Below are 24145 nucleotides of genomic sequence, written 5' to 3' on the forward strand. Positions count from 1 at the left end.
AAATTCACTTTGCATGAATCATATGTTGCATTTAAAGTTCTTTTGGACCTCTGGGATAGTTTGGTTGATTTTCGGACAGATTGTCTGAAAATATCAGCAACAGAAAGTCTGGTCAAGAGATATACTCCTCATTTTACTATCTCCGAGATGTGGCATGTGGTGTTTTAGTCACCTGAAGTGACTGATTCATGACCACCTTTCATTGCTTGACATTGTCTGTACATTCACATGACAGTGTGGATGAGGCCCAGAGAAACTCCTGTATAACTTTACAACCTATTGTAAAACCTTCGGCACTGGAAGTTTGATTCTCATGTTTTCCAGTTAACTTTTTTCAAGCCCAGTCCTTGTTAATTTTTTCTGTACCTGCTGTAGAAGTTCGACCATTTTGTTCAATTCCACGTGTTCTGCAAAAAGACTGAGAGGATTATCGTCTTGGTAAAAAATTACGCAAAGGAACCGTAGATGCTGGGAATCAAAAACACAAAGAGAAATTGCTGAAAACATTCAGCAGGTCTGGCAGCATCTGTGGAAAGAAAGCAGAGTTATCTTTCGGGTCTGGTGACATTTCTTCAGAACTCTTATTGTCTTGATCTCCTGTTCATAAAGCAGAAAAGATCGATGTGCCTACAGTGAGAACTTTTGTCGCTCATTAGTCAAAGTAATGTTCAGTGTTCTCCTGCCTGAAAACACGTGCCTTTTGCAAACAAAATTATCATTCTGCAATTTCAATTCTATGTCAATGATTGATTTTGCCATAAATAATAAGAATATTGAACAAAAGCATCTGATTCTTTTTAAATGAACCTTGTCTGAAAATGTTTATTTGCCACCCTGCAGCTCCTCTGAACTCGAGAAACCGCCAAAGCCCAAAAAGAGTGTGTTTAAACGCCTCAGCTGGTAAGTATCCCATGTTAAGCACCGCAAATATCTCATTATTTCCTTTATTATTGGGATGAATGGACAGAAAGATAAGTACATCTGTTCCATGACAAATAGAGACATTTGATGTGTGATCATTATTGCTTCATTGGAGTGAGATTTTTTAGTAACTGGTCGAGTAATTTGAGATGATGCAAGGAGCGGTGCTGTTATTCTCACCTCGTGCATGTGTCTAGTGTAGACTGATTGATAGAGATTCTTTGCTATGACCATGATTGTAGAATGTGGACCTGTGATGAGCTTGGTATTGCCTAGCGATTCTCATTTATCCACTGAGAAGTTTCTGCACCATGGCTAAATTTCACCGGAATAAATTTGTTTATGAGAGACGAGTAAGCAAAAAATGGTGTTACAGTGAATTAAATTTGCATATTTGTGGGCCTGTATAATGAAAACTAGCAATGTTTAACAATTTTGAGTGAAAAATCAGATTTGTGTTCTACTTTGTGGGTCAGCAGGCAGCAGAAATATCTTCTGTTGAAAAATTATCAGCCATGCTTCTCACATTTGAAGCTCCACCTCAAAATTACTATCTGAATGGAGTCAAGTTTGGTGAAGCGGAAGCACAACGAGATCTAGGTGTTCTTGTACATCAGTCAATGAAAGCAAGCATGCAGGTACAGCAGGTAATGAAGAAAGCTAATAGCATGCTGGCCTTCATCACAAGAGGAATTGAGTATAGGAGCAAAGAGGTCCTTCTGCAGCTGTACAGGGCGCTGGTGAGACCGCACCTGGAATATTGTGTGCAGTTTTGGTCTCCCAATTTGAGGAAGGACATTCTTGCTATTGAGGGAGTGCAGCGTAAGTTCACAAGGTCAATTCCCAGAATGGCGGGACTATCATATGTTGAAAGATTGGAGCGACTGGACTTGTATACACTTGAGTTTAGAAGGATGAGAGGGGATCTGATTGAGACGTATAAGATTATTAAGGGATTGGACACTGTGGAGGCAGGAAGCATGTTTCCGCTGATGGGTGAGTCCAGGACCAGAAGACACAGTTTAAAAATAAGGGGTAGGCCATTTAGAACAGAGTTGAGGAAAAACTTCTTCACCCAGAGAGCGGTGGATATATGGAATGCTCTGCCCCAGAAGGCAGTGGAGGCCAACTCTCTGGATGCTTTCAATATAGAGATAAACAGAGCTCTGAAAGATAGTGGAATCAAGGGTTATGGGGATAAGGCAGGAACAGGATACTGATTGTGGATGATCAGCCATGATCATAATGAGTGGTGGTGCTGGCTCGAAGGGCCGAATGGCCTACTCCAGCACCTATTGTCTATTGTCTATAAAACTCAAATATATTTCCATGTAGAAGTTGACATGAAAGTATGTGTTTGTGCTGTTGTGCATACATGTGTAAAGACTTCAAAGTTATTGTTTTTGGTCATTTTCCTGAGTTGGGGATATTATCTTATATTTCTGTTCAATAGGCAAGGACTGCCCAGAACTCAGCAAAGTCAGATTTTCCCCCACCTACCCGTGTAGAGTTTCAGAGAAGAAAAAACATGCCTTGTTGCTGTGTTGTGCCTTGCAGTGATCTGGACTGTGACATGTGACTATAGTTATATAGAAACCAAGAAAGAGAAGGGAAACACTTATTCACTTCCTGGGATATCTTCTCTTTACATGAGTGTGGATGTTACATGGATGTGATTTAGGTTTCCTGTACTATTTAATGCCTAATATACCAACAATCAGGATTTTCAGTGTGGGAATTTTTTTATCATGCCATCTGCTGTACTTCTTTTGGGAGTTTTGGAAAATTTTCTATGTTAAACGTGCAATATAAATGCAAATTGCTGAATAGAAATCCTAATGTTTGCAGTACCAATATACTGAAGGCCAAATTCAGAGTTTACTGTCCTACCTTACAAAGTGTTGTGTACAGTTTTCTATCAATTATCAATGGTGTTACTTTGTTTTACATTTTATTTTTAACAAACTGCAGCTTAAAGGAAGAAATTATGTACACATTAGCATGTGGCCAGGTTGGGGGAAATTTTCCACCCTGTGGGTATTCAAATCCACATTTTGCCTTTCATAAGATTGAGGTTGATAGCAGGTTGAACAAACACTGCAAAAAGTCCAGATTCTTGTGTCATTGGAATATGCAAACATTGTAACCTATTCATATACTCCCTAACTATGAGGCAATGTAACAATGTTCAATACTAGTAATGCGAGCTCTTGGTATGAGTGTGCCACTATTAATTTCTCACAGGTCAAATGTGGCGCACATCAAACTCCTGGTACTCACATCAATATACCTTCATTCTAGTTTAATTTTTTTTGAACAGTTTGTCTAGAATGCAATGACATTTTCATATGTTTGTTGTGTCCCCTTTCCCTTGTGCAGCCTGTTTTCAAAGAGAGGTGTTAAAGTCCACAACACTCAAACTAAAAGCTCTGAGCAGCGAGCATCCCTTCAGAATGAGGATTCAGACGACAGCATTACCGCAGCCAGCATTTTATCCGATTCCAGCCGCTTGGAAATGGAAGAGCCGAGCACTTCGCAAAAACCACCGGAAAAGGTGAGACAGTGAGGCACTCATCATGTAAAATATGTTGTTCTCAGAGACTCTGGTTTGTCTCATAATATCCAGACACTTCTTTTCTTCTTTCTTTCCTTCCTTTCTTCTGCCTTCCTGCCATCTATTATCCTGACTACACTTTGGCAGTCAAGAGGATACAAGGGTACTCAGTGATACCGTCCCAGCCACTGGAGCTGGATGGCTGCCAAGCCAATCTCCTTCGCCTTTCTTTTAAGAGCTATTAGCCGAATAGCCATTTTGATGTTTCAGCCAGACTGAAATCCTTAATGTGAATGCCGTTCCACCAAGCATCTTCATAACTGGCTGCTGCCAGCAATTTTCCATCCCAGGTCCCACTTGCCAAAGTTGGGTTACTTGCTTTCAGAACGAAGGCAAGACAGCTGTGCAATTCCCATCAAAATTCAACCTTTGTGCTGGTTACTGAAGCATTTGATTCCAGAAAAGGTATTATTCGCTCACGAAGTGAGAGCTGATTTTTTTGTTTTTGTTTGAGTTGTGCTGTTGGCTTTGTTTTGCTTAGATATTTTATATGATTTTACACTAATAGCCAAAATATTTCATCTTTAATTATTCACAGCATGTTTAATTTCTACACAGTAAATTTTAGTGCATGGGGTACATCTGTCGCAGCTTGAAGCGCACAGTCCACAAAAACAGTACTTAGAGTATGTTGGATAGGTCTTGATCCAGCAATTGCAACAAAGTAATGCAGCTCTCTGCATGGAGTCCTCGTGACTGCACGTTTTGTTTTTCATCAATATTTGGGCTTTGAGCTGTTGGCTAGTGCGTTCTCTGCTGAAGACCATTGTATCTTGGGAGATTATCAAAGTTGTGTTATGGTTATTGTTTATAGAATATGTCTAGGACTTTTCCCAGGGGTATTTTCATAATGTATTCCCTTAAGAATTGGGCTAAGTATTATTAGGTCACATTTAGGTGTTTTGGAGTGGGTTTTTTTGTTACAAAATACCCTCTTCCTTTTTATGGATTCTCCTGTTTAGTGTTGTGACTTCCTGTATATTAATCATAAACTGAGAGCTGGAGTGACTTGGATGATTTCACTTCTGGTTTCTTTAGTTCTCAGCTGTATGTGGTTTGCTGTTGCTGTCTGTCTTTCTTTCTGCCAGTGGTGCTGTGCCGCACACATTCTGACCTGTACAATGCACTGGTTGGCTCATTCGCAGTCACCCGCAATTCATAAATGTGTTTTAACTTCAAACAGTGTAGTTGGATTCAAGATTTCTGTGCGTAGCAGGGTGAAGTGGGCAAATAAATATTTATGTAAGCATGTTCACATACTGAGTGCAAACTGAAACCCCAAAGGGTTTATCTGACAAACTTAGAATTGAAGCACCGCTTTACATGGTCAAGTGAAATGACCACAATGTTATTGGGCTGAAGGAAACAATTGGTAATTTATGGGCATGCTAAGTACTGAATTGTTGAGGTTGACTGACAATTAGTAAGCACAAACAGGAGTATAATTCCTCAGAAGTGATCTTTACTGGTAGAGGAAAGAACTGCAAGTAAAAAAATTCACAAGACAGCAACGACCAAGAATTCATGTACAACATCATGTTCTTGCAATTAAGCTGTCCTGCGGAGAATGCCTTCACCTTTGTGGGCAGCAGGAGAGCATATTTTGTGTAATAATAAATATAACTGGAAAGGGGGAAGTATCTAATACGCAACAATTGACAAACGTCTTCTTAAACAAAATAATTATTCCACAGTCATTAAAATCCGTGGATACGGCCTCCTCTGGAGGTTTATCCAACAGTGGTGCACCAGCAAAACCAAATTATGACAGAGCCAAGTCTCGTAGGCGTGTAGGTTTGGGCAGCTGCTGGTGTGTAACACGTTGGAGGGACAACCGCCAGAATGAGAAAAGCTGCCTCATCCAAGTCAGATTAGAGGAGGACAGAGCACAAGAATTCAAAACTATTTTGGTAAGTCCCTGGACTGTTTGCTCTCGTCATGCTCGGTCCAAATAATTGCCATTGCTCTCTGCCAGTATCACAAGAGGAATTTTTATCGCAATTATTTGTTGCCATGCAGTCATATTCATTGTGTATTTTCCACATTGCTGAAGCCTTTTTTGCTCTATGAGAGTGTTTTGACCATCATTTTGATCCTGTTTTGTAATGCACTAGCAATGTTCAGGTTTTAGGCCTGAACACATTTTCCTTGCATTTCTCCTTTCAGTGTACATTGGCAAGGTGCAGCACTCTGTTGCCCCATTTTGGGGACTGGCTGATAACTATTGAAGAGGAAATATCACAAATTAATGTGCACCATTAACTGTACAATAAATCGGCAAGGAGGTACCAGATCTTCAGTTAGCTGACCACAGGCACTTTGGTCCATCTGTCAACTAATCGAGTAATATTAGCAGAGCCATTGAATATTTCTTTCCTGACTTTGGAAATTTGTGAAATTTAAAAGCCTGGTGCATGGAAGAAAGCACATCAAAAATGGGTTAGAGAAGAGTGCAATCCAAAATAGAATAATTGCCTACTGGCTAGTTCAGGAAAGCCGAAGGAATGTTGGCCAAATTGGAAGGCACATCGATTGTTTTGTTTGATCATTTATTTTCCTTCAAAGGATCAGTCTCTTTGACTGTGGCACCACAGATGACAGGGTAATGTGTGGGAAATTGCTTCTGCTATTTAAATATTGTTAAACAAACAGCGCCTCTTTACTCTGGTAAAGAGAATATTTGTTAGCTTGTAAGTGAGTTGGAGATGGAGCAGAACCAGCCTAAGATCTGAGGCAGAATTTGGATAAGCAAATGGCAAACAGCCTATTTAAATTGAACATCTATGAAATACAGAAAACAAAATTCTCAACCAAAATGACGAAAATGTCTCCTGATGAAAGTGCAACAAATTTTTGCCAACAAACACAGTCATGAGAGGCCAGCTGGAGAATCATGGAATGTTATTACAAAGCCAAAAACAACTTTGGCTAATTGTGTCTGTGTTAAATCTCAGTGAGAAGTAGCTAAATTTGCCACCCTCCTCCCCAACCACCACCGCCATTGCCCTTTTTAGCCCTGCCCTGCAAATTTTGCTCCATGTAATTATTCAGTCGTCTTATGAAAGTCATTTAATCTGCTTTCCCCACCTATTCAGATATTGCGGCTTGGAAAAAGCAGGATTCTTTTTTGTTTTTGCTTTTTCTCCCCACCAATGACCTTAGATTTTGACCTTGGTACATATTGTCAGCAGGACCAGTAAACAGTTTCCCTCATTTACTTTAGTTAGCCTGAGCAAATGACTGTTCTTCATGATTCTGTATTCTCATCCTGACCCAATTTTGTGTCCATACCACCACTGCCCGTTTCATTCCACAGGCTTCAATTTTGCTTGCACACTCGTGTGGCACTTCATCGAACATAGAAAATCCAGTGTATTACCAACTTATCACTAAATTCAGTGATTAATCATTTACAGTGTGAGCATACAGAGTGGAAAAGGTATTGGTTATTCAAAAAAGATCACTTTAGGGGATGATAGTTAATGTAAAATAACAAGGTGTCGAGCTGGATGAACACAGCAGGCCAAGCAGCGTCAGAGGAGCAGGAAAGCTGATGTTTCGGGCCTAGACCCTTCTTCAGAAAAAGAATGTAGTTAATGTAATCTCTAATTGTGTAATTTTTGACTCGATCACTTACAGAATTGTAGAGATATACGGAACAAAGTATCCCTCCAAACTTTTCCTATTTATGTACTTATCCAAATGTCTTTTAAACATTGTAATTGTGCCTACATCTGCCATTTCCTCAGGAAGTTAATTCCACAACTTCTGTTATATTTTTCAGATTTGTTGTTCATTAATATATTTATTACGGTCTTTGCTTTTGACTGCGTGGCAAAAGTCTTTTTTTTAGCCATGAACTATAGCGCAATTAAAGCAGAATTAAGTATGAGTCTACTCAACCAGAAAACATTGCAGTTCTCCAGAAGAAACAGCAAATTTTCTAGTTTATTTCAATTTCCAGGTCATTGCTCAAACTTGAGCTGAGAAAAGTAATCTCCAAATATAACATAGAATTAAACAAAAGCAGACAATTGCCCAAAACTTGGTCTTTTCAATGTCCTGCCTATCAAATATTATTCCTGCACAGTTTACAATTGATTGAATGTTATTTTTTTGCACTGTCTTTGAATCGCAAATTGCTAAATGTCCCAAACTGCGAAAACAATTTTATGAATCATTTTATACGAATAAGCACAGCATTAGGAAACGTCAGACTTCATAAACAACATTGAGCCATTTGCTGTAATGACAATAAATGTTAAAAGCAGGCAAATGGTATGGGGGTTTTGGGTGGGAGGGGTTGGAATTGGCTTATTTAAATTATGAGTTTCGTAACGAGTTACTTGCTTCAAACTGACTGTATGGGGAAACTTGAGCATTGGGCTCTGTTTCCAATCAAATTCCAACCTTTACTGTTCACAGTTTATGCGTTATGGAGCATCGACGGCAGGTTTAACAATAACTGTCCTTTCAGTTATTATTTTATTAATGTAACTTTTACAGATTTCGGTGTAATGTTCCAATTAGTCTTCTGGGTGAAAACAGCTATGTTTATAAGCCCTTTGGAAATTGAAGCTTTACATATTTTGTGTGTGTGTGTGTGTTTGTGTGTGTGTGTGTCGAATGCATGAATGAAAAGTGAATTTTGTTTTAATTAGGTGACTAATCAAGATCGGGTTTCCGAAATTTTCAACAAAGCCATGACCGTGCTCAAATTTGAACCCGAGCGTACTCAGGACTTTGATCTCGCACAGATCATTGAATCAAATAAAGGTGAGCAGTGAAAATTGCTTCAATTTAAGTTAGAGATAGTGGGAACTGCAGATGCTGGAGAATCCAAGATAATAAAGTGTGGAGCTGGATGAACACAGCAGGCCAAGCAGCATCTCAGGAGCACAAGAGCTGACGTTTTGGGCCTAGACCCTTCATAAGAGACGGGGATGGGGTGATGGTTCTGGAATACATAGGGAGAGGGGGGAGGCAGACCGAAGATGGAGAGAAAAGAAGATAGGTGGAGAGGAGCGTATAGGTAGGGAGGTAGGGAGGGGATAGGTCAGTCCAGAGAAGATGGACAGGTCAAGGAGGTGGGATGAGGTTAGTAGGTAGGAAATGGAGGTGTGGCTTGCGGTGGGAGGAAGGGATGGGTGAGAGGAAGAACAGGTTAGGGAGGCAGAGACAGGCTGGGCTGGTTCTGGGATGCAGTGAGGGGAGGGGACGAACTGGGCTGGTGTTGGGATGCGGTGGGGGAAGGGGAGATTTTGAAGCTGGTGAAGTCCACATTGATTCGGGTGGTATACTGTATCCAATGTACCCGATGTGGCTTCCTCCACATTGGGGAAACCAAGCGGAGGCTCGGGGACCGCTTTGCAGAACACCTCCGCTCGGTTCGCAGTAAACAACTGCACCTCTCAGTTGCGAAGCATTTCAACTCCCCCTCCCATTCTTTACATGACATGTCCATCATGGGCCTCCTGCAGTGCCACAATGATGCCACCCGAAGGTTGCCAGAACAGCAACTCATATTCTGAATGGCATAACCACTGCAAGGGAATTGATATTTTCTTCTGATTTCACCAAAAAGCTGAACATATCTAAATTTGTAGAATTGAACATATCCAACTGTGTTCAGCAGGATTCAACTCTGAGGAATATAGAGCCAATAAACAACTAATATCTGCACCTAATAAAAACAAATTATTCCATCTGATTCCCCAAAGCCAAAAAAGAACAAAGAACCGCAAATGCTGGAAATCAGAAACTGCTGGAAAAGCACAGCAGGTGTCACAGCACTTGTAGAGAGAAATCAGGGTTAGTGTTTCGAGTCCAGTAGCCCTTTTTCAAAGCTACTCAAATATTGAGTGAAGGATGCACATAGGAGTTGGTTGTGGCATTAAATCCTGAATTACTCACATTGCTTTGTTCATTCTTATTTTAACTGGTTATTCCAAAATAACTGTTTTCTGTTGCTGAAATTAATCTGTTCTTCCCCTCTTTTGGCCCGTGGCTGAGAGACCAGAAATATGGGTGGGGTCACTGCTGCCAAGTTGCTAATCTGTAGCAACCCTCCCCCCTCCATTTCCTGGTGAAAAGTAGAAACGAGGACTCATGGGTTTAATTCTGCTGTGGTTTAAAACGTGCCATCCAGGCTGTGTTAAGCAGAATGCCTTGTGAAAATGAAGTGTCCCAATGCCTTTGCAGCATGCTATCCCTGTCAGTTTTCAAAGTAAAGAAAAATCAATCCCCTGGATGCAAGCCTCACTGACAAAGCTGGAATTTATTCTGCGTCCATCATTGCCCTCAGAAAATGGTCATAGGCTGTGTCACTAACTCGTGTTTGATTTAGGTGCCCTCAGTGGTGTTAGTTTCAAGATTCCAATCTAATGCTGAAGGAGAGGATAGCTTTTCTCTGTGTTTTCGCATTGATCACCCTGCACCTTTTTGTGTTTGATGCTGGTATCAGCAGAAGTGACATGTAGCTGCTGGGTCATTCGTGAATCAGTTGGGGTTTTGCATTGTTCTGTAGTAGGGAAAATCTGACATCTTTACCTGGGCTACTGTATGCTGACTCTTCACAGCCTCATATATGGCCTAATAAAACCACTCAATTGTACAAACTGCCATGAAGAAGGCATGTGCCATTGGACAGTGAGGGGTTTGAAATGGATTTTAGTCTTGACCAACAATGCTCATCCTGAGAATGGGTCTCAGATATAATGGTTTTCAGTTATTGAGTTTACCTAAGGATGGTATAACTCTCAAGATTTTCTCTTGTGTTTTGTAATACATTCTGAATCCTTGCAGTACATTCGTTCTGTTCCTCCCAGCCATTGATATTTCCGTACCCAGGAAGCAGTTCGACCTGTGCACAATTAATATGATGAAAACACACGTGAATAATAATGTGCTTTCCCTCTGCTTTTTCAGTGCTCATACTTCCGGCCGATGCCATCCTGTATTACGCAATGAACAAGAAAGTGAATCACGACTTCATCCTGAGATTCACCGAAAGAAGATCTTCATGTCTATGCAAGTTTTAGCTGTAAGGAACATAATGTTTCATGGGACTCTGTTGGATCTAAAATCTCTGCTTAGTATCAAAAACCCTGCAATATATGAATAAATTACTTTGGCAGTTTTCTACTTTAAATTATTGGACAATTTGGATAGAGTGTCTTGACTTCAGACAATTGCTTAACATTAAGTTTTGAGTCCAGTGCTTGTTTGTCCTTTTCAAACATCTTGCACATCAGCTATTTTTTCTGGAAGGCTGGAGAATTGAACCCTGCCACCTGTCTTCTATGAACATCACAGTCATGTATCAATTGGTTGGATGAGAAAAAGAATCTTTTCCGTATCAATCTTGTTGACCAATTGTGATTGAAGTTGCCTGGGTTCCTCAATGGTTGTTTGGTTAAAAAGCAAACCAGCCATTTGTTCAGCCAATGGCAGGATGATGAATACTTCAACTGAAGTGCTTGGTTTGGCCTTTAAACTTTTCAGCACTCCATTCCTGCCTTCAATATTTTTATTTCTCCAGTGGTTTAAACTAATTTGGAGAGAATGCCATTGATATGACTTCAACAAAGGGTAACTACAAGAAATAATAGAGTTGTTTATTACTGCCAGTGATATTGCACTTGTTTGAGACATTAACTGTTTTTAACTTAATGTTCAATTTTACAGAAATTTAATATAAAATTATTATACGGGTTACGTGAATGAGACCAAGTGTGTGTGAGTGAGATTGTGAGAGTACCAGTCAAACCATGTGTGTGAGTGAGCGCCAAGTCAGTGAGAGTGAGTGAAACTGTGTGTGAGTGAGTGTGTGAGACTGTGGAAAGTCAGAGTGAGACGGTATGCATTAGTGAGACCGTGTGAGTGCGAGTCAGAGTGAGCTGATGTGTTAGAGTAAGACCGTGTGTGAGTCAGACTGAATGACAGTCAGTATGAGACTGTGCGTGAGTGATACTGAGAGTTTCGTTGTGAGAGAGTGGGACTGTATGAAGTCAGTGAGACTGTGAGTGAAAGCATGTGCGTGAGACCATATGTGTGAGTGAGACTGTGAGAGAGAGAGAGTCAGAGTTAGATTGAGAGAGAGAGAGAGACTAGGGATTTGTATGTGAATGAGACCATGCATTTGTGAGAGTGAGACCATGTGTGTGACTAAGAATGTGTGTGTGTGAGTGAGAGAGTCTGAGTGGGGCTGTGTGTGGGTGGGGCTGTGTGTGGGTGGGACGCTGAATAAGATTGTGTGAGAATGTATGAGTGAGAGAGCATGTGTAATTGAGTGAGTTTGAACAAGACCATGTGTGACTGAGACTGTGAACTCAGTGAGATTGTGTATGAGTGAGACTATGTGAGTGTGAGAGGCAACGTGTGTGAGACTGAAATTGTGGGAAGTCAGGCGAAACTGTGTGTGTGAACCTCTGGGTGAGGCTGTGTGCGAGTGAGACTGCGCACTCAAAATGAGACTGACTAAGGTGTCAGAGACAGCCTGTGTGAGTGAGACTGAGTTGGTGTGTGAGAGTCAAGATTGAGCATGTGTGTGATTGAGCCTGAGTTTGTGCGTGTGACACAATGTGAGTGTCTGTGTGGGAGGGAGTCAAACTACATGTGTGAGACTGTGTGAAGTGAGAATGAGACTGTGCAAAGACAGTATGGGACTGTATGTGTGAGACTCAGACCATGTGTGAGTGAAAAAGTCAGAGTGAGGCTGTGTATGAGACTGATGTGTGTGCGTGAGACTGTGAGGTTGTGTGAGTAAAACTGCAAAGTCAGCGTGACACTGTATGAGTGAGAGTGTGAAATTGTGCTTGTGATACTGTGCGAGACTGAGTGTGAATGAGACTGTGTGAGAGTGTGTGGGAAGTGAGTCAGTCCATGTGTGTGAATGACTCAATTATTTGTGAGTGAAACTGAGTGTGAGTGAGGCTGTGTGAAGTGCGAGTCAGACTGACTGAGTGTGTGTGAGTGACTATAACAGGCTGAGTGAGAAGTTGTGTGTGTAAGTGTGAGACTGTGAATGAAACTGTCAGAGTGCAAGAGTGAGGGAGTGTGTATATGAGAGGATATGTCTGTAAAGTGCAGACCATCTCAGGGAAAAAGAAACTAACAAACTAACCATTTATCCAGACCATAAGGTGGGGTGATGAGTACTTCAGCTGGACTGTTTGGCTCGGCCTTTAAAGTCTCCAGCCAACCTTTTGTTTCCAGTGGTTTTAACTAATTCTGGATTAAAAACCCACTGAAATGTTTTAACTGACTGCAACTGCAAGAAATAACAGCATTGTTTATTATTGCCAGTGGTATTGCACTTGTTTGAGACTTTAATTAGTGCTCAGCTTTATAATGAATTTATTTTGAATGGTTATATTGTGAGATGTGCGCGTGTGTCTAAGAGAATATATATTTGTAAAGTGCAAACCATTTTGGGGATAAAAGGTATTTAAAAGATGCACAGGGGACCAGATCACCTCAGACATGAATACTGTAAGACACTTGTTGTTCCTAGTTTATCTGCTTATGTTCCATTACTCAGACCTGTCATTGTTTCAAGTGGGTCTCATTGGTTAACAGCCTATTCTGAAACTCACTCATTGACCTTTTCATCTTCATGCAACCACATTTCACATGCAGGACAGCGTTGGTTATGTATATTCACTTTTCAAATGGATCCAAAACAAAAGTCCATTCAAAGTAGCAAAATATCAGGAATTTTTAACAATATTTGAGACTCTGTCAGATTCACAGTTGCACTATGTATAAATTAACACCAGGAACAACAAGCACTTTAACATTTCTGGCATTCCTTTCTTCCACAGGCAATGTTCGATCCTCCTTCCCAATCTCAATCAATGAGCTCTGGTGAGGAAGGTCTTTAGGGAGGTCACCGCCTTGATTTTTGAGAGGTCGTATGTATTTTATTTCCTTCTCCTCCTGTAAATCGCTTGGTGCTCGACATAGGATTCACTAATTAGACATTTACACATAAACACTTTAAAACTAAAATGGTTCAACATCAAGGCTATGCCAACAATACCAGCCACAGACAGAAGAGGAAATCATCTGAGTTCTTTGTCTAAGTTTTGTTTCTAAAAATAGTGTTCAGTAAATGTTTTCGATGTTCTTACATTTGTTTTAAATTAAAAAAACTTAAATTGCAATCTTTTGTTTCATTCTTTTGAAGTAGAAGACAAATTCTGGACTGATGGAGTATACTTCATATCTAATTAGTGCTGCTTCACTAAATATAAACTCCTATCAGCAATTTGTGTTGAGAGCTCACCTCCACGAATCATGTATCTGGGGCAATTGACAGCCATAATCCGAGAGAGCAAGGCAGGTACCTTGGCACCACACAGGAAATCTCTATCAGGGGGGCAGCTGATGGAGAAACTGGTTGAACAAATAATGGCTCTGCCAGGATTGGAACAGTTTGTTTGCAATATGTGGGAAAGGTGCCTACATTAAAAATGGCCTCTGACATCCGTCCACTCACTTGCATCACTGATCCCATGCCATTTGCAAAATGCAAGCTTCAGTGCAAAGGCCACATTGGCCTTGATGCACTTTCAAAGAATTTCTGCAAGACTGTTGTATAATGGTGTTTGCAGTGACTGTCACATCAGTGCTGTGGGGCAACTCGTGCTGGCACAAGCATTGGTGGGACAGATAAAAGAGATAGCTCCAGGAATAGTGGGTGTACTGTTGTAGTTTTCCTCATCTTTGGATTCTGGGAAAGTATCTGGAAAACTGCCAATGTGACACCCCTATTCAAAAAGAGAGGGAGGCAAAAGGCAGGTAACTTTAGGCCAAACATTTATTGTTGAAAAGGTGTTGGGATCAATCATTAAGAAAATAATAACAGTGCATTTGGAAAGCAATAATCTAATCAAACAGAGTCATCATGACTCCATGAAAGAGAAATCATGTCTGACTATTAGTTTTTTGAAGAATGCTGAACTGACAAGTTAGGGAGGAACCAGTACGTGTTGTATTTGGACTTCGAGCAGGCGTTCAACAAGGTCCCTCACAAAAGGTTAAGCCTTACCATAAAAACCATGGTGTTGGAGGTGATAAGTTGACATGGATGGAGAATTGGCTAACAGCCAGGAAGCAGTGAGCAGGAATTAGAGGTTCTTTTTCAACTTGGTGACCTGTGACCAGTGGAGTTTCACAGGGATCAGTACTGGGGACGGCAACTGTTTACAAAAAATATAAATAACTTGGAGCAATGGAGTACTTGGGCCAAATGTGCGGAAAACATAAAAATAAGTAGAAAGGCGGGTTGCGAGACAGATACAAACAGTTCACAATGAAATATTGCTATTTGAGTAGACGAAAAGCAAATGGAGTATAATGTGGGAAAATGCAAATTTAGTATTTTTGGAAAGACGAATAAAGGAGTTGTTTTATTCAAATGAAAAAAAAACAGAAATCTGCAACAAAGGTAATTGAGTTCCTTGTGCACAAAACACAGGAAGCTAGCACACAGATGCAGCAGGTAACATGAAGACTAATCGAATATTGGCCCTCATTTTAAGGGGATGGAATATAAGATGAGGGAGGTGTGCTGGTGGGACCACATTTGGACTAGGTCAGCAGTTTTTCCTCCCTTATTTAAAAGATATCATTTTACTGGAGGCAGCACAAAGAAGGGTCACTAGATGATCTCCAATGTGTTGGGATGACCTTATGAGCAAAGGCTAAACAGATTGGGACACTACTGTCTGGAATTTAAAAAAAAAACGAGGATGTGATTTCAGTGAATCGTACAGGATTCTTAAGAGGCTTGACAGGGTAAATGTGGAAAGGATATTCCCTTCATGGGAGACTATATGTCCAGAGGGCGTAGTCCCCAAATATAAGGTGCCATGTTAGAACTGAATCTGAGAAGTAGCTTTATTGTCACAAATACTCAAATGCCACGTACTGGGCCATTTCAGGTACAGAGGTACCCAGGTTAAGATTCTGAAGTACAAATTCTTGGTCAGGAAGACAATTAGAAAAATAAAGAAAGAAAAGTTCCAGGATTATAGATCAGAGGAATAAGTAAGAACAGTAAATTTTTAAAAATCACCATGATAGATCATAGGAATAAATTTTAAAATATAAATGTAAAGTTCAGAATGTCAGTCGTTTTAACCCAGTTCGCGCTGGCACCAAGCCTCCAGTTTGAGTTTTGACACCTGACCATGCCAGGCTTCACTTTGAGCCTCTCGAGTCCGGGAGACTGCTCTGGAATCACCTCAAGGCCAGAAGTCCATGCTGAGGGCATGTCAGCCGACAGATCACCTTGCCAGATCCACACTGAGGCCTGACATTCAGGACATTACTGAGAAGAAAGAAGCAAAAAAAGGAGGGAAGAAACAGAAAAGAAATGGACAGAGTGGACAGGTCCTACACCTCAGCCTAAGACTGTGGTGAGGAGGATTTTGGTCTCTGGTACTCATGGAGTCATTGAGCTGTACAGCACTGAAACAGAGCGTTTTTGTCCAATTGTCCATGCCAACCAAATATCCTGAACTGATCCAGTCCGATTTGTCAGCATTTGGCCCACATTCCTCTAAACCTTCCTATTTATATACCCATCCAGATTCCTTTTAACTGTCATTGTACCCACTTCCACCACTTCCTCTGGCAGCTTGTTCGATACATGCAACACCCTCGACGTGAAAATATTATCCCTTAGGTCTTTTTCAAATCTTTCTCCTCTCACCCTAAACCTGTGTGCTGTAGTTTTCAACTGCCCTCCCCTGGGAAAAAGACCTTGGCTATTCACCCTCCCCATGTCTATCATGATGTTTTAAAAAATCTCTCCCCTCAGTCTTCGACATTCCATGGAAAATAGCCCCAGCCCCTCCTGATAGCTCAAACCCTCCAAACCTGGCAATATCCTTGTAATGAATCCTCGTAATGACAGGAATATGAATCGTGTCAAGTTTCACATCTTTCCTATAGCAGAGAGAACAGAATTGGATGCATTATTCCAAAAGTAGGCTAACCAATGTCCTGCATCTGCAACGTGACTTTCTAACTCCTCTGCTCAATGCACTGAGGAATAAAGGCAAGTACACCAAACACCCTCTTCACTATCCTATCTACCTGCGACTGCACTTTCAAAGAACAATGCACCTGCACCCCAATGTCTCTTTGTTCTGCAACACTCCCCAGGATCTTACTGCTAAGTTTATAAGCCCTTCTGTAATTTGACTTTCCAAAATGCAGACCCTCACCTTTATCTAAATTAAACTCCATTTGCCACTCCTTGGCCCACTGGCCCAGCTGATCAATGTCCTGTTGTACTCTCAGGTAACCTTCTTCGCTGTCCACTACACCTCCAATTTCGGTGTCGTCCACATTTCTACTATCCATACTTCCTGTGTTCACATCCAAACCATTTACATAAATGACAGAAAGCAGTGGAGCCAGCATTAATCCTTGTAGCACACCACTGGTCACAGGCCTTCAGTCTGAAAAGGAATCTTCTATCACCCTCTGTCTCCTACTTTTGAGCCAATTTTGTGCCCAACTGGCTAGCTGTCCCCATTTTCCATGTTATCAAACGTTGCTTAGCAGTCTACCCATGCAGTACCTTGTTGAATGCCTGACAAGTTCATACAAACAACATCCACTGCTCCAACTTGAACAATCTTCTTCATTACTTCTTTAAAAAAATACTCAAACAAGTTAGTGACAGACAATTCCGCATGCACAAAGCCATGTTCACCATCTGTAGTCAGTGCTTGCCTTTCCAAATACCTGTAAATCCTGTCCCTCAGGATCCCCTCCAACAACTTATCCACCACTGGAGTCAGGCTCACTGGTCTACAGTTCCCTGGCTTTTTCTTACCACTTTTCTGAAGTTATGGCACCGCGTTCGCCAACCCCCAGTCTGCTGGCACCTTGCACATGGTTTTTGATGATACAAATACCTCAGCAAAGGGCCCAATAATTTACCCGAGCTTCCCACCAAGCTCTGGGTTACACCTGATCAGGTCAGAGGGACGTATGCACCTTTATGCATTTTAAAACCTCCAGCACCTCCTCTGTAATATGGACTGTTTTCAGGGCATCACTGTTTATTTCCCCAGGTTCCCTAGCTCCCATGTCTTTCTCCAGGGGAAGTACTGATGTGAAATATTCATTTACTGTCTGACCCATCTCCTGTGGTTTCACACACAGACGGCCTTGTTGATCTTCAAAGGGTTCTACCATCTCCCTCATTACTGTTTTGCCCTTATTATTGTTATAGAATCTCTTTGGATGCTCCTTAACTGTACTTGCCAAAGCTATTTCATGTCCCTTTTATGCACTCTTGATTTTGCTCCTAAATATACACTTATTGCCCCTATGCTCGTCCAGGGATTCACTCAATCCCAACGCAACATATGCTTCGTTTTGCTTAACCGGACCCTCACTTTCTCTATTTTCAGCATTCCCGGCACCTACCAGCCCTGCCCTACACATTACCATGAACAAACTGTCTCTGGACTCTCCTTATCTCTTTTTTAAAGGAGTCCTGATTCCCAATCTTTACCTGCAAATAATCTCTCCCAGTCAAATTTTGAAAGTAAAAACGCGGAAGAAACTGTGGATGCTCTAAATTGGAAACAAAAGCTGAAATTGCTGGAAACGTCTCGGAGAATCTGTGGAGAGAAATCAGTGTTTGCGTTTCGGATCGATTGACACTCCCTCAGAGCTCAGGAAGGCTCAATCGACCCGAAACATAGAACACAGAACATAGAAAAGTACAGCACAGTACAGGCCCTTCGGCCCATGATGTTGTGCTGTGGATTAATCCTAATCCAAAAATAAAATAACCTAACCTACATTCCCCTCAATTCACTGCTGTCCATGTGCATGTCCAGCAGTCGCTTAAATGTCACCAATGAGCGTCTGATTTCTCTCAACAGATGCAGCAACACCCGCTGAGCTTTACCAGCAATTTCTGTTTTCGTAACTTTTGAAAGTTCCTGCCTCATACCATGAAAATTGTTTTTTTTTCCAATTTAACTTTTTGATCAGTCTGTCCTTTTCCATAACTATTTTAAAACTGATAGAATTATGATCACTTGCCCCAAAGTACTCCCTTCCTGTCACCTCAATCATTTGCCTGCCTTATTCCCAACTGGTCAAGTTTTGCTCCTTCTCTTGTACGTACATCCACAGACTGAATAAGAAAGTTTTCTTTCACACACTTAACAAATTCCTTCCCATCCGACCTCTTAGCACTGTGCCAGGCCCAGTCTATGTTTGGAAAGTTAATATCCCCAACCAATAGAACCCTGTTATTCTCACAGATATCTGAGATCTCCTTACATATTTTCATCTCAATTTCCCGTTGACTACTGGGTGTAGCTTTTGTACAATCCCAACAAGATGGTCATCCCTTTCTTCTTTCATAGTTCAATGCAAATAATTTCCTTGGTCAAACTCCCAGGAATCCTCCCTAAGTACTCGTTAAGTACAGCCATAATGTTATCCCAAACCAAAATCACCACTCCCCCTCCTCTCTTTCCTCCCCTTAAGTCCCTCATATCATCCAGAAACAAAACTGTTTAATCCTGGTGTCAAATTTAAGTCCTTTAAGAAATTTCCAATAAGTGTTGATGTTTAAACCCAATCCTGAGCTCTAATTTTGAATAATAACCTATTTAATTATAGTTTTCAAAATCTTACTGATGTTTTCTGAAGGCCCAAACACATTATTTGCATGAGGGAAGCAGCAGGGACCTGTGGGGCAATATTTTCACACAGAGGGTGGATCGCATGTGGAATGAACTGCCAGAGGAAGTGGCACATACATGTACAGCTGAATTCTGCTTATTACAAAGTTTAAAAGACATTTGGACAATTACCCAAAGAGGAAAACTTTACAGGGATATAAAAGCAAATGGGATTAGCACAGTTTGGGAAACTTTGTCAGAACGGACAAATTGGACTGAAGGGTCAATTTCTGTGCTGTATGACTCTGAGACTCTAATAAATGCTATAAGTTGAATGTTTCTATTACTCTCCTTCATTATTGGAACTAGTGGATATTCCTGCAATCCTTAAGTGGAAATATGAAATGCAAACTTGCTTTCAGTAATGTATGTTTCCCATGGCCTGATATAGATGTTTGCAAAAATCTGAGCTCAGACATCCCCACTAAAAGATTTAACTTGGCTGCAGTGGCAAATGTGATGTGTCCTGTTCTACAGGGGAACCAGCTAATTGCTTAAGTTGTGAAGGTGACCCATGGCAGCTGATATGGGGGACTTTATCAATAATTCCAACATGGGTGTATTTGTATAATCTCCGCTGCATCACGTTTGGCAGTCATCAGCACAGTTTCAGAACACAAATGGCAGGTACATGAAGGCAAATTATGGTATTTATCAAATCAGCTGATCACAATACGTTTGATAAAGCTCCCCAACCAGTTCCTGCTCATTACTGAATTCCTCAGCAAGGCTCCCTGTCCATACAACCTTAATATTTTCTGCAAAGTAGAAATTATTCTTCAAGGTTAGCAGTTGAATTGTGCTCTTTATAACTTCTGCACACTGAGCTCTGTTTAGACCATTAGCTACACCCTAATGATGAAGCTTTGGTCACATGGTCTTTATCAAAATGATGTTTGATGCTCATTGCTTACATCTTGTTCCCTTTTCTTGAAACAAAAGCTGCATGTTCATTTTTGCAGTGACTGAGCTCTGAGGTGGGTCGGCTGTTTTATTGGAAAATGCATCTGGGACCAAAGCAGGGTGAAGGATTGCATCCTGAAATGTTAGCTTTGTCTCTTCACAGACGTTGCCTGAGTATTTCCAACACTTTCTGTTTTCCCGAACTTCCCCACATTCTGATTTCTCGCATCTGTAGTATTTTGGTTAATTACCGTTAGGTTGAGTTGGCCTGTGAAAGGCCTGATTAATTTTTTTTGCATATTACAAAAAAAACTGTCCCAGTAATATCAAACGGCTTGGAAAACATTAGTCTTTCAACAGCTGACCCTTAACTATTGAAACAGCCATTCCTCATCCCTGTTAAATTTCTGTTGGAATATGCGATTTGCAAAGCAGAATGTTCAGTTCTTCACACAGGGTTGGTTTGGCCTCTATAGTGATTAGGTGTCGTGAACGAATGAAGAACTGAAAACTGAAAATAATTTGGAAGAGGATCGCACTGTCGCAGCACGTATTGTCCATTTCTGCAGAGGTAGCTGAAACAGTTGGAACAGCAAACAACATATTTTCTGACAAAAGCTTGAAACATAAGTAAGATTCAATGCAGCTAAGGCAGGTTGCACGTTGTTTGTGTCTGTCCTGTCCACAGTTAGTTGCCATCGAAATACACTGCATGGGAAAAAAAACTAATAGTCCACTATAACAAAGTGTGAAGCTGGATGAACACAGCAGGCCAAGCAGCATCTCAGGAGCACAAAAGCTGACGTTTTGAGCCTTGACCCTTCATCAAAGAGCATCTTCATCTCAGATGAAGGGTCTAGGCCCGAAACGTCAGCTTTTGTGCTCCTGAGATGCTGCTTGGCCTGCTGGGTCCATCCAGCTCCACACTTTATTATCTTGGATTCTCCAGCATCTGCAGCTCCTACTATCTCTAATAGTCCAGCAGTCTGCAGCAAATTGTAAACAGTTTAGTTTCCTGGAATGACCTCCTGACATTTACACCTCCTTGAGATTCCCAAATTGGTCATGTGGGAATTGTGGTAATGTCGGCTAGACCGAGAACTGGAAATACATCTTTTCAGATGTTACCTAGAATGGTGACGAAAAGTCTGAAAACTAACCTTCCAGCTCAGCGAGCAAACTCACATCCAGAACCTCAACCTGAGCTACAAACCTTCTCAAAACTCGCTCGCACCTATGGGCGCAATACGCTAAAACTGGCCCGAAGATGGGAAACCAGTGCCATCCGACAGAGTGCCACCCGCGATCAGCTGTACTTGCTGCATGAATGCCTAAGGAAACAGGTACTACCTAAATATCTCAAATACAAACCTCCCCTTAACACCCCGCTAGCCAAAAGAATAGCAGAGCAAAACGGCCGCAGAATGCTGAGAGAAATGATCAATGATGCCCACAACAGACTCCGGACATACAACCGGGAAATTTCGCGCCAAAAAACTTTACTCACTAACGCGACAGACCATGAATGGACAGGCATAGCACAACGAGCCATAGACATCAGGCAGCGGCAAACACAGAGAACGAAAAAACTAGACAAACTCACACAAAATAACAACACAGACAGCACAGAAACATGGATAAAAAACTTATCTGACCGACCATTAACAGACACTGAAAAAGCCGTCTCAGTAAAAGGATTAAATTACAACTTCCGGGATGCGGACAAGAAAGATTTCTCAGCAGCGTTAGAAACAACACTGAAAGACAACAAACTCACAGAAGAAACCCAGCAAACCATCAGACAGACAGTCGCACCAACACTAAGCAGGAAAAAGGAAGAAAACACACTCAATACACAAGAAAGGAAAGCCCTAAAAGGACTCAAAAAAGATAAAAACACCGTTATCCTACCTGCAGACAAAGGACGCTTGACAGTCATCTTGAACCGAACAGACGACATTGAGAAAGCGAACGCACTGCTTGCAGATACCGACACTTACCAACAGGTGGCGATAGACCCGACTCCACAACTGGAGAACCGAATCACAGCCTTACTCAAAAAACTTCAAAAATCTGGAGAATGAGACAAGAGAGACTTCCAAAAAATGAAACCAGATGGATCCAACACACCACGCTTCTACGGACTACCAAAAATTCACAAACCAGAAGCCCCCCTCAGGCCCACAGTCTCACTACCTGGAACAGCAACCTGCAGAATAGCCAAGGGACTACACCAAAGACTAAAACACCTAGTAGAAGACTCCCACCACTCCATTCACTCCACCCAAGAATTCCTGAACACCATCAAAGACACCAAGATAGAAGAGGATGAAATAATGGTCTCCTTTGACGTAACAGCCCTGTTCACATTCATCAACATCAACCTGGGCAAAGAAACACTGACTACACTATTAGAAGATCCGAAGACACATACACCAGACACCACCAACCTCATCAGCAAGGACAACATCAGCAAGCTAGTGGACCTATGCCTCACCCCCCACTTCACTTTCAATAACAAAACCTACAGACAAACCAACGGTACACCCATGGGATCTCCGATATCAGGGTTCTTAGCAGAGGCAGTAATGCAGAGACTCGAACAAACAGCTCTGCCAATCATCCAACCCAAACTTTGGGTCCGCTATGTGGATGATACCTTTGTCATCACTAAACAAAACAAATTAGAGGAAACCTTCAAGACCATCAATAATACCCTTACTGGCATAACATTCACAAAAGAGGAGGAAAACAACAACAAACTGCCATTCCTAGATGTCACAGTAGAGCGAACTGTCAATGGGGAACTTCAAACCAGCATCTACAGGAAAACAACACATACGGACCAAATACTGAACTACAGGAGCAACCATCCCAACACCCACATTCGAGACTGCATTAGAACATTATTCCAACGAACCACTACACACTGCAGCACAGAGGAACTGCGCAGAGCAGAGGAAAATCGCCTATACAGCGTATTCAAAAAGAATGGGTACCCGATGAACACAGTCCGCCGATTCCTCAGCAATAAACCCAAACAAACAGACAAAACGGGCTCAGAAACCATAACCACTCTCCCCTACATCAAAGACATTTCCGAAATGACTGCCAGACTACTCGGACCTCTTGGCATCAGGGTAGCCCACAAGCCCACCAACACACGAAAACAGCAGCTAATGAACTTAAAAAACCCTATACAGACAACAAGCAAAACGAACGTCATCTACAAAATACCTTGAAAGAACTGTGACAAACACTACATTAGACAAACTGGCAGAAAGCGAGCCACCAGGATACATGAACATCAACTAGCCACAAAACGACATGACCCACTATAACTCGTATCCTTACATACAGATGAGGAAGGACAGCACTTTGATTGGGACAACACATCCATCCTAGGACAAGCCAAACAGAGACATGCACAAGAATTCCTAGAAGCATGGCATTCCAACCGGAACTCCATCAACAAACACATTGATTTGGAGCCCATCTACCATCCCCTGATAAAAAGAACAGGAAATGATGTCACCAACACAGGAAATGACATCACCAACCCAAGGAAACCTAACCAGATAAATAGTAAGCGGGACATAACACCAGCCCTTCACCGGAGGCTCACTGATGATGTTACCTAGAATGGTGATGAAACATCTGGGGACAAACCTTACAGCTCAGTGAACCAGCTTACATCTCGAACACAATAAAGACCCACTCTCTTGTGGACTGAGAGGACGAGAGTGCAGTCTTGGAGGTGAAAGGAGGACGTCGGGTTGGCTGTGCACCCTTGCGACCAGTGGATCTTAACGCTGGCTTCGGCCTAACGCTGGTTCAGGGGAGCAGCCAACCTGCAACGATGGCTGCGGCAAGTGCTCGTGCCCCAGGTCAGGGGGTCCGGAACACCATCCGTGTTTCTGTAAAGAAGGTGGATGAAGGTGCACCTGTGGACCGCACCTTCTTCATGAAGAGGGTC

General features: G+C 41.7%; 1 protein-coding gene across 1 annotated transcript; it reads left to right on the forward strand.

Moving 5' to 3' along the window:
* Positions 1 to 3112: 3112 nt before the first annotated feature.
* Positions 3113 to 13602, forward strand: LOC132210100 (ral guanine nucleotide dissociation stimulator-like 1). The gene is made up of 6 exons (XM_059649455.1): positions 3113 to 3193; positions 3301 to 3475; positions 5230 to 5445; positions 8197 to 8311; positions 10463 to 10577; positions 13360 to 13602. Exons 1-5 carry the CDS (start codon positions 3171 to 3173, stop codon positions 10573 to 10575), a joined length of 642 nt encoding a protein of 213 aa, XP_059505438.1. The 5' UTR covers positions 3113 to 3170; the 3' UTR covers positions 10576 to 10577; positions 13360 to 13602.
* The last annotated feature ends 10543 nt before the right edge of the window (positions 13603 to 24145 follow it).

The sequence above is a fragment of the Stegostoma tigrinum genome, chromosome 10, assembly GCF_030684315.1.
Source record: "Stegostoma tigrinum isolate sSteTig4 chromosome 10, sSteTig4.hap1, whole genome shotgun sequence".
NCBI classification, from domain to species: domain Eukaryota; kingdom Metazoa; phylum Chordata; class Chondrichthyes; order Orectolobiformes; family Stegostomatidae; genus Stegostoma; species Stegostoma tigrinum.

Bases quoted from the DNA above. Each gene is read 5' to 3' on its own strand.
- LOC132210100 (XM_059649455.1), top strand. From the start codon at position 3,171: ATGTGGCGCACATCAAACTCCTG. The intron at 3,476-5,229 runs GTGAGACAGTGA...ATTATTCCACAG, and splicing joins CGCAAAAACCACCGGAAAAG to TCATTAAAATCCGTGGATAC. The intron at 5,446-8,196 runs GTAAGTCCCTGG...TGTTTTAATTAG, and splicing joins AAGAATTCAAAACTATTTTG to GTGACTAATCAAGATCGGGT.